At 42.9% G+C, this 13,120-nt stretch overlaps 1 protein-coding gene across 1 annotated transcript in view; it reads right to left on the bottom strand.

The window, feature by feature from the left end:
• The window catches only part of STXBP5L (syntaxin binding protein 5L), a 198,735-nt gene that overhangs the window by 65,390 nt on the left and 120,225 nt on the right, over positions 1 to 13,120 (bottom strand). The window contains exons 16-17 of the mRNA XM_063128419.1: positions 10,059 to 10,231; positions 2,553 to 2,678 (exon numbers count right to left, since the gene is read on the bottom strand). Coding sequence (XP_062984489.1) covers positions 2,553 to 2,678; positions 10,059 to 10,231 — 299 coding nt within the window. The remainder of the gene's footprint in view (positions 1 to 2,552; positions 2,679 to 10,058; positions 10,232 to 13,120) is intronic.

Consider the following 13,120-nt stretch of genomic DNA (forward strand, 5'->3'; position numbering starts at 1 on the left):
CAAGCAAAGTTTGTAATGGCTCTGGTGGTTCTCCAAGTTGAGGCAGTTTAATTTTTCCAGCAGCGCAACACATTCCTTTTGTTTCTCCATTAAATTTAAGAGCCTTGCAATAAGGACACACTTCAGTCACAGTGCCGATGAGAACATGCCACCTCAAACTATAATCATCAGCTGGGTTGTACCGGAATGCAAGGCGATTGTAATCGTGTGATTGTTTACCATGGAGTCGTGTTTGACGCTGATGTGCTGTTTCTCGTTGACGTCTTTCAGCCACTCTCAGCCTGTCGCGATCATTCTGTTGAGAACAAAGCAGATCTGAAGCTGTAGAATGCGATTGCTGTGCTCGCAACCGTGCATCCTCAAGTCTGGCTGAACGTTGCTTGGCTGGTTCCTTGGCATGTATTTGAGGCATTCTTTTTCTTTTTTTCTCGTTTGCTGATGTCCGTTCTTCCTCAGTCTGATTTGCAATTTCTCGTCGCAGTGCTTCCGCTCTGCGAGTACGACAACCTAAGTGTGATCTTCCGTGAGGCATTATTTGGATGAAGTAAAGCAGATTGTTTGGTTTTTAAAAAAGGATGTTTTTACAGTGAGGAGGTTAGTGGAAACTCCTGGCAGTTACCTTTCTTCAGAACGTGTAACTGTCACAGGTGTGACATCTATATTCACTCAGCCAATTGTGAGAGAATATGCAAATAGGAGAGGAGGCAGAGGCAGTGGATTGGCCTACTGGTTGGCGATATCACAATGACTTATAAGAGCAAATAGGAGAGAACATGCAAATAGGAGAGGAGGCAGAGGCAGTGGATTGACCTACTGGTTGGCGATGTCACAATGATCAGCAGGACTGGTTTTGAGGAGGCCTATTTCTTCGATTTTAAGACAAACCTTTGACCCCATAGAGAACATAGTTACATAACAACGCTCGTGTATTCGAACGCAACGCTGTGTCAAAATTTCAAAGCAATCGGTGAAGAACTTTCGGAGATATAAAAGCATGTTTTTACGGTGAGGAGGTTACTGGAAACTCCTGGCAGTTACCTTTCTTCAGAACGTGTAACTGTCACAGGTGTGACATCTATATTCTCTCAGCCAATTGTGAGAGAATATGCAAATAGGAGAGGAGGCAGAGACAGTGGATTGGCCTACTGGTTGGTGATATCACAATGACTTATAAGAGCAAATAGGAGAGAACATGCAAATAGGAGAGGAGGCAGAGGCAGCGGATTGGCCTACTGGTTGGTGATGTCACAATGATCAGCAGGACTGGTTTTGAGGAGGTCTATTTCTTCGATTTTAAGACAAACCTTTGACCCCATAGAGAATATAGTTACATAACAACGCTCGCGTATTCGAACGCAACGCTGTGTCAAAATTTCAAAGCAATCGGTGAAGAACTTTCGGAGATATAAAAGCATGTTTTTACGGTGAGGAGGTTACTGGAAACTCATGGCAGTTACCTTTCTTCAGAACGTGTAACTGTCACAGGTGTGACATCTATATTCACTCAGCCAATTGCGAGAGAATATGCAAATAGGAGAGGAGGCAGAGGCAGTGGATTGGCCTACTGGTTGGCGATGTCACAATGATCAGCAGGACTGCTTTTGAGGAGGCCTATTTCTTCGATTTTAAGACAAACCTTTGACCCCATAGAGAACATAGTTACATAACAACGCTCGCGTATTCGAACACAACGCTGTGTCAAAATTTCAAAGCAATCGGTGAAGAACTTTCGGAGATATAAAAGCATGTTTTTAGGGTGAGGAGGTTACTGGAAACTCCTGACAGTTACCTTTCTTCAGAACGTGTAACTGTCACAGGTGTGACATCTATATTCACTCAGCTAATTGCGAGAGTACATGCAAATAGGAGAGGAGGCAGAGGCAGCGGATTGGCCTACTGGTTGGTGATGTCACAATGATCAGCAGGACTGGTTTTGAGGAGGCCTATTTCTTCGATTTTAAGACAAACCTTTGACCCCATAGAGAACATAGTTACATAACAACGCTCGCGTATTCAAACGCAACGCTGTGTCAAAATTTCAAAGCAATCGGTGAAGAACTTTCGGAGATATAACGACAGTAACGAACGGTCTTTTTCATTTTTATTTATATAGATTTATATCCCGCCCTATATCAATAAGATATCAGGGCGGCATACAGATAAACGCATACAGTATAAAACATTAAATATACACAGCTAAAAACTTCTTGTATTCCTTCTGCTCCTGGGCCCTGGTAAGTACAGCCCTCCCAAGCACTGGATGCTGGGAGTTGTAGGCTGTATAGGGGGGCCTAGAGCTGTGTAAGAAAATGGTTGAGTCCGCCATGAAAATGGTGGGTCCGCCATGAAATGGCCTCTGTGATTTGAGCTTCTGAATCCAAGTCCCGAGGCTTGCACAGCCCTAGTGCACAGCAATATTACCTGTACAACACTGTGACAGTTGTCCCAGGCACAGGGCATCTTTCATGTTACTATTTGACTGACAACAAAGAACAAACATCTATTTGAATAAAATGTAATGCATTATGTTCAAATATACTGGGTTAACTTACAATCCATATGCTGAGTTTGCTGCTAGGCTTGTTATTTGCTGGGGAGGCTCACCATTTGCCCATACTAACTGAATAACAAGGTCTGCTTGGTAACCGGGGGGCATCCTCACAGCATGAGTCTTGACACTAAGAAGAAAAAAGGGGGAAAGTGATCAAAATGACCAGGCTACACAGTGAGAAATGATTTGCATGGATGAGAGAATTACCTGACTAAAGTTTAGGGCCAATCTATGTTATACTGACTGGGTTTGTACAACACACCAACACACACATCAGTGGTTGAGTGTGGGTTGTTGTTGAACCGAGTTTTTTGTTGAACCATGTATTAGCATGCTATCTGAACCCGGGGGGCTGTTTTCGCAGCACCAGATTGGCAACGCCTCCCTCCAAAACCGTGGTTTTCCTCTCCTGGGGTGGTGTCAGGTAAACCCGATACCGAAGAAGGAGTGTGGGGTTTCCAGCAGACATCTGGGAACTGGAGCCACACACCCCACCCTCTTTCCAGTGGAAGGTGACCAATGGCTGGTCGCCTTCCACTAGGGACTGCCCCTGGAGCAACGGCAGAGAGCAGAAGAGCTGCACTGACCTTGCACCCATTAAAAAGTCAGGGTAAGTCCCTGAATTTTTCAATGCACAGCTTCTCAGGAAAGTTCCATGGTGGCTGCGATGCTGTAGCTGTTTCATGTAACTGATGCAGCGCTGATCCACAGCCACCGCGGGGCTTTTCCTGCATATAGACAGCCCTCAGGACATTTTTTGCACAGTGGCTTGTTAACCATGCAGTGTGGCTTATTTTCCTCAAACAACCCATGTTGAGAATCCATGATTTGTTGTTGGCTTGTTCAGGGTGGCTAAATGCCGTGAGTTCAGGCAACACATTAAACCAGGTTTCAACAAACAACCTATGGTTCAACAACAACCCACACTCAGAGTGTGGGCTGTTGTTGAACCACAGGTTGTTTGTTGAACTATGGGTTAACATGTTATGGGTTAGAGTGCTGTGTAAATAGCCCCAGAATCTCTACAGGGGGTAAAATACTTTGGGCATAACTAGAAGAAGAGAAACAGTGAGCAAGGAAAACATTTAAGATTCTCTGATCCTTACCCCACTCCAGAAGCAGATTCTCCTGTTTAAAAAGCAGCTATCAATACAATATTGCACATAACTTCATGTCACAACTAGTTTGATGCTTTGCTCCATAAGGATTTTGATCTTCAAAAAAACAGTGCCCATAGACCCAAAGTAAGAGTTTCAGCCACTGTTAATTCCTTATGAGAAATGCAGAAGGACATCATCTCTCCCATCTGGCACACGTCATGACTCTCTGAGCACTGAAATAGGTCAGTCCCTACCTGCAGGCTTACAGTGAAGCATTATCTGCCAGTAAGTTGAGATCTAGAAAGTATGTTTGCTGATCTGATCTGATCCATCTCTGTATAAATAACACACTCACACAGAAATAACTAGAGAGGTCACTTATGGAACAAGGTCGCTTATGAAACTTCAAGTAGATGTACTGTGATTCCTGTTATGCCACAATGAATGGCACAAGGGTTGCACAGTGCACCCACCACAACTAGAACAGATATATTTATAGAAGCAATACATGTCAGATGGCTGCCAAGTCATCATCAATATACAACATTAAGTTTGTTTTTAATGGACCCCAGAATTGTTGTTTCTAAATGGATACTGTTGTTTTTATACTGTTTTTATGTTTTTTAAATTTTTGTATACTTTTAATGTTTACTATTTTTAATTGTTGTAAACCGCCCAGAGAGCTTCGGCTGTGGGGCAGTATATAAATGTAATAAATAAATAAATAAATATAAATAACAATCAATGTCACAGCCATTGTCACAGATGAGTGCATCAAGAGCACTGGATCAGGCTAAACATGTGTTGTGTTACACTACCCCTCAGTCTAGCCTATACTGGGTTGTCGTGGGGCTTGAGCTGTGGGGAGGAAACTTGTGTGCCATTCTGTGCTCCTTGGAGGAGGTGTAGAATAAAAATGTATTAATACATTTTCTAAGGCAGCATCCTCTGCACTCTTTAACTAAATGTAAGGGCAGGCAGGCGAGCTACATCTTTCTGTTTCTCTGGATACGGATGAAGCAGAGAATCATCCCCGTTCAATCCCATCTGAAATGGGAATGTGAACAGCACAGAAGTGTAATGCTCCTTTACTGAAGTCAAGGTAAAGAGTAGGCAATTGGGAAGCTGCTTTATACCAACTCAGACTGTTGGTCCATCTAGCTAAGTACGGTCTACACCAGGGGTGGGCAGACTTCAGACTTGTGGGGGTCTACTCTGCATTACTTCCCGGTGGGTTGTGCCCATATTTAAGCTTGAGAATTAATTTTTCTCAAAGTCAGATTAGCTAATGATCCTGGGTGAGTAAACATTCTGAAGGTCTTCCTTTTCCCTTCCTGGTGTTGCTGCAGTTGTTTCTTACACTAGCAGTTTTGACATAGAATCATAGAATCAAAGAATAGCAGAGTTGGAAGGGGCCTACAAGGCCATCGAGTCCAACCCCCTGCTCAATGCGGGAATCCACCCTAAAGCATCCCTGACAGATGGTTGTCCAGCTGCCTCTTGAAGGCCTCTAGTGTGGGAGAGCCCACAACCTACCTAGGAAACTGATTCCATTGTCGTACTGCTCTAACAGTCAGGAAGTTTTTCCTGATGTCCAGCTGGAATCTGACTTCCTTTAACTTGAGCCCATTATTCCGTGTCCTGCACTCTGGGAGGATCGAGAAGAGATCCTGGCCCTCCTCTGTGTGACAACCTTTGAAGTATTTGAAGAGTGCTATCATGTCCCCCCTCAATCTTCTCCTCTCCAGGCTAAACATGCCCAGTTCTTTCAGTCTCTCTTCATAGGGCTTTGTTTCCAGACCCCTGATCATCCTGGTTGCCCTCCTCTGAACACGCTCCAGCTTGTCTGCGTCCTTCTTGAATTGTGGAGCCCAGAACTGGACACAATACTCTAGATGAGGCCTAACCAGGGCCGAATAGAGAGGAACCAGTACCTCACGTGATTTGGAAGCTATACTTCTATTAATGCAGCCCAAAATAGCATTTGCCTTTCTTGCAGCCATATTGTACTGTTGGCTCATATTCAACTTGTGATCTACAACAATTCCAAGATACTTCTCATTTGTAGTATAGCTGAGCCAAGTATCCCCCATCTTGCATTTGGCTTCTATTTCCTAGATGTAGAACTTGGCATTTATCCCTATTAAATTTCATTCTGTTGTTTTCAGTCCAGCACTCCAGCCTATCAAGATCACTTTGAAGTTTGTTTCTGTCTTCCAGGGTATTAGCTATCCCACCCAATTTTGTGTCATCTGCAAATTTGATAAGTGTTCCCTGCACCTCCTCGTCCAAATCATTAATAAAAATGTTGAAGAGCACTGGGCCCAGGACTGAGCTCTGCGGTACCCCACTCGTTGCCTCTTCCCAGTTTGAGAAGGTTCCATTGATAAGTACTCTTTGAGTCCGATTCTGTACCCAACTGTGAATCCACCTAATAGTTGTTCCATCTAGCCCACTTTTAGCTAGTTTGTTAATCAGAATATCATGGGGGACTTTGTTGAAAGCTTTGCCGAAGTCAAGATATATGACGTCCACAGCATTCCCACAGTCCACAAGGGAGGTTATCCTATCAAAAAATGAGATAAAATTAGTCTGACAGGATTTGTTTCTGACAAATCCATGTTGGCTTCTAGTAATCACTGCATTGATTTCAAGGTGTTTACAGATTGACTTCTTTATAATCTGCTCCAGAATTTTCCCAGGGATGGATGTCAGACTGACTGGTCTGTAGTTCCCAGGTTCCTCCTTTTTGCCCTTTTTGAAGATAGGGACAACGTTAGCCCTCCTCCAGTCGTCCAGCACCTCACCCGTCTTTCATGATCTTGCAAAGATAATAGACAGTGGTTTTGAGAGTTCTTTCATTAGCTCCTTCATTACTCTGGGATGCAGTTCATCGAGGCCTGGAGATCTGAACTCGTTTCAAGGAAATTTGACCATTTGTTTATCAATCTCAAACTGTAATCCTGCCCCCTCAACTTCTGCTTCACTTTTTCCAAGGGGGTCATAGACCCGCTTTTGGGAGAAGACTGAGGCAAAGTAGGAATTTAGCACTTCAGCCTTTTCTTTGTCATCTGTTATCAATTTTATTAATCCTCATTAAGCAGTTGAACCACCATTTCTTTCCTCTGTCTTTTACTACTCATGTATCTGAAGAAAGCCTTTTTATTACTTTTAGCATCCCTCACTAATCTCAGCTCATTCACAGCTTTAGCCTTCCTGACGCCATTTACAGAAGTGCATGGTGCATCTAGTTCTGTTTGCTTTTGTTCTTTTAGCATGCTATGGTCAAACTCTAAAGCTGTATACACTTGCTTAGGTGTAAGCCCCATTGCACCCAATGGGACTTACTTCTGAGTAGACATGCATATGATTGTGCTGCAAATAACTTATACATGGAGCATCTGGGTCACTTTTGGGACCTGTATTGGAAATGCGGAAGACTATTGTATCTAGAGGAGATGGTGACATTATATGAGTGCTCCTTTTATGGCTGCTCCTCCTTTCAGGCCTGGACCTCCAGGTCTCACAAAGCATTAAAATGCTTTCTATATTTTACTTAGATATTTTGTTCCTCAAGGCCACATCTCTGTCCTGGGATGGTACAGTCTTGGAAAGCGGAGGCTAACGTCCACCTGCTTTTAGCGAGCTTATTATTATTATTAATAATAATAATAATAATAATAATAATAATCACAAGAATAAGAAATTGAACCACAATGAAAGCCTGCCTGACTTCACTAAAGAGGGAAAGCCAGGATAGCTTTGGCTGTGGGGTGGTATATAAATTTAATAAATAAATAAATAAACACAGGAGGGGTGGAATTAAAAGCAGCAGTGTTGCTGAATCTAGTAATAATCACAACAAGAATAATAAAAAAAGGCTTTGTCTGACTTTATTGCCAGTAAAGGGAAAGTGGACGTGCCCAGCGAGACAGTGGACTCATTTGGCTGGTCCTGTCTAGGTACCTGCCTTTGAGAAGCCACATCACACTTCAACTCATGCAACTCATTGGCTTCTCCACTGGCTACCCTTTCAAGGGTTCTGATGACCCCCAAGGCAGGGCAGTGTGCTCTGGGCATGTCCACATGCTTTATGGACATCATCCCCTTGCACCACATCTATTCAGTTGTTCCCCAAGGTTATGGTGGGTACCTTGCAGTGGTGTGTTGCCTATCTGTTATTTTACTTAGTATATGATTTAATATATACTAAGAGAGTTTACTGGGGCAACTGCTTCCAAACACTGAAAAAAGTCCGATCGAAAGACAAAAAAATCAAAGTTACGAAGTATCCCAAGTTACTAAGTATCTCATTTTGCTTATTCCCCACCCCCTCCAACATTGGGATTGGAGAATGCTTCACATCAGATGATCACTTATCATGATAGGGAGTTGAATCTGTCAATCATCTAGGTGGAAAAAAAGCACTTTCCCCTCCCGGTTTAGCCATTCTATAAAAATTAATAGCAAGCAAACTGTATGACAAAAACTTCAGAAACTTGATACAACTGACCCCCAATCATCAATGTCTAAGCACAGTAAGTTTCAGGGATCTAGCTTTAAAAACAAAGAAGTTATAGGCATTTTTTCGGCCAATGCAATCCTAGGGGGGGGGGGAACAGTTCTGGGCTCCATAATACAAGAAGGATGCAGACAAGCTGGAACGTGTTCAGAGGAGGGCAACCAGGTTGATCAGGGGTCTGGAAACAAAGCCCTATGAAGAGAGACTGAAAGAACTGGGCACGTTTAGCCTGGAGAAGAGAAGATTGAGGGGAGACATGATAACACTCTTCAAATACTTAAAAGGTTGTCACACAGAGGAGGGCCAGGATCTCTTCTCGATCCTCCCAGAGTGCAGGACATGGAATAACGGGTTCAAGTTAAAGGAAGCCAGATTCCACCTGGACATCAGGAAAAACTTCCTGACTGTTAGAGCAGTACGACAATGGAATCAGTTACCTAGGGAGGTTGTGCCACACTAGAGGCCTTCAAGAGGCAGCTGGACAACCATCTGTCAGGGATGCTTTAAGGTGGATTCCTGCATTGAACAGGGGGTTGGACTCAATGGCCTTGTAGGCCCCTTCCAACTCTGCTTTTCTATGATTCTATGATTTCTGAAAGAAAAGCAGTTTACTCACAAATATTCTTCCATATGCAATGCATATACAGTGTAGTTTCAAATGAGTTCTTTCAAGCCATTTTGTGTTCCATTACACTGGTCGGAGAGAGAGAGAGTGCAACACACATGCTCCCACCAATGGCAGAAGGTCAAAGAGAGAGGGGGAGCAAGTGGGGGAGCAAAAGGAAGAAACCACAGGAAACTACATTGTAGGCTATAGAGCTCCTAAGGCTAAGCTATGATAAAAATTTCCATGTACTAGCTAACTGCAACCATCAGCTTGCAGTTGAGGCTGCAACATTTCCAACAATCCTTCGGTCTCTAGTCAGTTTCTCTGGATTCTCAGATCCAAGGCTGCAGATACAGCTCTGATGTGGGAGACAGGCATCCGCACTCCACGCTTCCTCTCACTTGCAGCCAGTGTAGAGAGAACTGCACTGGCTGCCACTCCATGGTCAGGAAAGCAGCTGTGGAGAGCCAGTAAAGGGGCTGTTCTTGTAGGTGGAGAGAATAGGGGACTGGAGAGGTTGAGGTAGGAGCTATCCTGGGGCATTTCCCACCTCCAAAGCGCACCAGCTAGAGGAGCAAAAAAGCCCATTTAGCTACAATGAAGAGCAGGAGGATGGGAAGGCAAGGATTCCTTCTGCTGTGCCTCCTGCTAAGCCTCCGAGTTTGGAGACTTACAATCACCAAAGGCGAAAGTCATAGGGTTGTACTCTAAATATTTTAGAATAATTCAGAGTTTTTCTTTGTTCCTAACATACATAAATATTTTGTTTATGTTATACATTGTTTAATTTGTATGTTACATTTTAATCATTTTTAATAAATTGGATATTGAAATATTTCAGGAATTTTACCCTCACCTCGGAGCCTAATCTACCTCACAGGGTTGTAGTGAAGACAAAATGGGGAGGAGGAGGAGGAGGACCCTGCTACCTCGGGTTTCTTGCAAGAGAAAAAAGGCAGGATATGAATGTAAATGTAATAATATAAATGTGATGATGATGATGATGATGATGATGATGACGATATATGATGATATATGATGGAGCTATCAGTTTGCATGGCATTACACAGTATAATAATAAGCAAAGGGGATGCGGGGATAGACAGATCTCTGCCTACCTTGAGGAGCTTATATTCTAAACTTTGACAGAGGTAAAGAACCGTGAACCGCCCAGAGAGCTTCGGCTATTGGGCGGTATAAAAATGTAATAAATAAATAAATAATAAAGATAACCAAGGGAAGGGAGAATATTTTTTCAATCAGTATAAAAGTATTTACCTGAGACATGGGAAGCTATCCTTCATCATTCCTCCTGACGCCACAGTGTTTGTACTGCCTGAGAGATTTTTTAAAGCTGAAAGATGAGAAGAGACACTTGGAAATGGAGGAGTCATTTCTGCCTCTGGACTAATGATATCTTCTATTTCACTTTGAAGTTGCACCTCTAAAGACTTAAGGAAATTAAAAATCAAGTTATTTTCTGAAGCAGTATATTTTCTGAATAGAAAAATAAATTAATGGGGATACTTTGTTGGCCCTTGGATCTATCTCTATATCTATACAGATGCGAAGCTCGAGATTCCTGCACAGTTACTGTGCAGTCCTATACGCATCTACTCAGGTGTAAGCCCCAATGAGTTCATGGGACTTATTCCCAGGTAAGTATGTATAGGACAGCAACTATACCCACATAAATTGCCTGTTAACCAAAAAAGTTAAAATGAGAGTAGATGAAAGCCAAAAGCCATAAAATGGAGACTAGTTCTGATAACGGGCTTCTTGCCATCTAAGCACAAGATTGATGGTGATAATATACTTGTAACATTTCTTCAAGGAATACACCTTAATGGCTTTTGGTTCCTGGGAGTTTTATGCAAGCCAAGCTGTTATCTCAGGATCTGAAGAGATAGGATGCTTATCTCTATGTGTAATTCTTTGCGCGTAGTCCCATGTATCAGTTCTGCACCTGCATAGTGCTCCATTCAGGAAATGCTAGGCTAGCATTTTGGCAGGAGCCCTGCCCCTCACCCTCTGATTGTGCACTCAAGGGATGTGGCTCCTTTTGTCCTACTCAGTTCAAACCTCCAATCAACACACTGGCTTTAAAAACAAAACAGAAGCAGAAATACAGACAAAACAGCAACTGCAGTGAGGTTTGAGGGTGGGTTGTGTAACCCTCAAAGATCTAGAGTTATATGTAAGCAACTTGCATTTCTTCTTTATGGTCTCTGTGCAGCCTTATATACGGGTAGAGTAGCATGGTGGAGTGAACCTCTGGGAGTTTTGCAAGCTGGTAGCACACATAGGCAGACAGGCAGGGAGACTGACTGCAGGAGAAACTGAATGGACACTGCCTGTCCCTTCTTGGTACCTGCAAACTGAGTGGACAAATCTCATGATCTCCCTCTCTCAAAATACTAGAACCCACTGGGGTCATTATCCCATGAAGCTGATGGGTGGTAGATCCAGGACAGCTAAAAGGAAGGACTTCTTCACACAGCACATAGTTAAATTATGGAACTCACTACCACAAGATGTACTGATGGCTACCAATCTGGATGGCTTTAAAAGGGGGTTGGATCATAGAATCATAGAACAGCAGAGTTGGAAGGGGCCTACAAGGCCATCGAGTCCAACCCCCTGCATTTGTTGCAGCCAAATCGCCCTGTTGGCTCATATTCAGCTTGCGATCTACAACAATTCCAAGATCCTTCTTGTTTGTAGTATTGCTGAGCCAAGTATCCCTCATCTTGTAACTCTGCATTTGATTTCTATTTCCTAAATGTAGAACTTGGCATTTATCCCTATTAAATTTCATCCTGTTGTTTTCAGCCCAGCACTCCAGCCTAGTTTGTTTCTGTCTTCCAGGGTATTAGCTATCCCACCCAATTTTGTGTCATCTGCAAATTTGATAAGCGTTCCCTGCACCTCCTCGTCCAAATCATTAATAAAAATGTTGAAGAGCACTGGGCCCAGGGCTGAGCCCTGAGATACCCCACTCGTTGCCTCTCCCCAGTTTGAGAAGGTTCCATTGATAAGTACTCTTTGAGTCCAATTCTGAAGCCAACTGTGAATCCACCTAATAGTTGTTCCATCTAGCCCACTTTTAGCTTTTTTGTTAATCATAATGTCATGTGGTACTTTGTCAAAAGCTTTGCTGAAGTCAAGATATATGACATCCACAGCATTACCACAGTCCACAAGGGAGGTTACCTTATAAAAAAATGAGATAAAAATAGTCTGACAGGACTTGTTCTTGACAAATCCATGTTGGCTTCTAGTGATCACCGCATTGATTTCAAGGTGTTTACAGATTGACTTCTTTATAATCTGCTCCAGAATTTTCCCAGGGATGGATGTCAGACTGACTGGTCTGTAGTTCCCAGGTTCCTCCTTTTTGCCCTTTTTGAAGATAGGGACAACGTTAGCCCTCCTCCAGTCGTCTGGCACCTCACCCGTCTTCCATGATTTTGCAAAGATAATAGACAAAGGTTCTGAGAGTTTTTCTGCTAGCTCCTTCATTACGCTAGGATGCAGTTCATCGGGCTCTGGAGATTTGAACTCATTCAAGGAAATTAGGTGTTCTTTGACCATTTGTTTATCAATCTCAAACTGTAATCCTGCACCCTCAACTTCTGCTTCACTTTTTCCAGGGGGGTCATAGACCCGCTTTTGGGAGAAGACTGAGGCAAAGTAGGAATTGAGCACTTCAGCCTTTTCTTTGTCATCTGTTATCAATTTGCCATCCTCGTTAAGCAGTTGAACCACCATTTCTTTCCTCTGTCTTTTACTACTCACATATCTGAAGAAAGCCTTTTTATTGCTTTTAGCATCCCTCGCTAATCTCAGCTCATTCTGAGCTTTAGCCTTCCTGATGCCATTTCAGCACTTCTGTGCCACTTGTCTGTACTCTTCTTTTGTAGCCTGGCCTTCCTTCCACTTCCTATATGTATCCCTTTTTGTTTTCAGGTCATCTCTAAGCTTTTTGTGGAGCCACATTGGTTTCCTCTGTTGTCTTCTATCTTTTCTCCTTGTTGGAATTGTTTGTAACTGTGCCTTTTAAATTTCCTTTTTTAAATACTCCCACCCATCCTGCACTCCTTTTCTCATTAGGCTCATTTGCCATGGGACCTTACTTATCATAGTTCTGAGTTTATTAAAATCAACTTTCCTAAAATCCAGAGTACGTGTATGGCTACACTCAACTTTTGTCTCCTTCATAATTAAGAATTCAAGTATGACGTGGTCACTTTCTCCCAGAGTTCCCGTAACTGCCACTTTATCCACTAAGTCATCCCTATTGGTCAATATCAAGTCAAGGATTGCTGATCCTCTAGTTC

The sequence above is a fragment of the Elgaria multicarinata genome, chromosome 6 (assembly GCF_023053635.1).
Source record: "Elgaria multicarinata webbii isolate HBS135686 ecotype San Diego chromosome 6, rElgMul1.1.pri, whole genome shotgun sequence".
Lineage (NCBI taxonomy): Eukaryota > Metazoa > Chordata > Lepidosauria > Squamata > Anguidae > Elgaria > Elgaria multicarinata.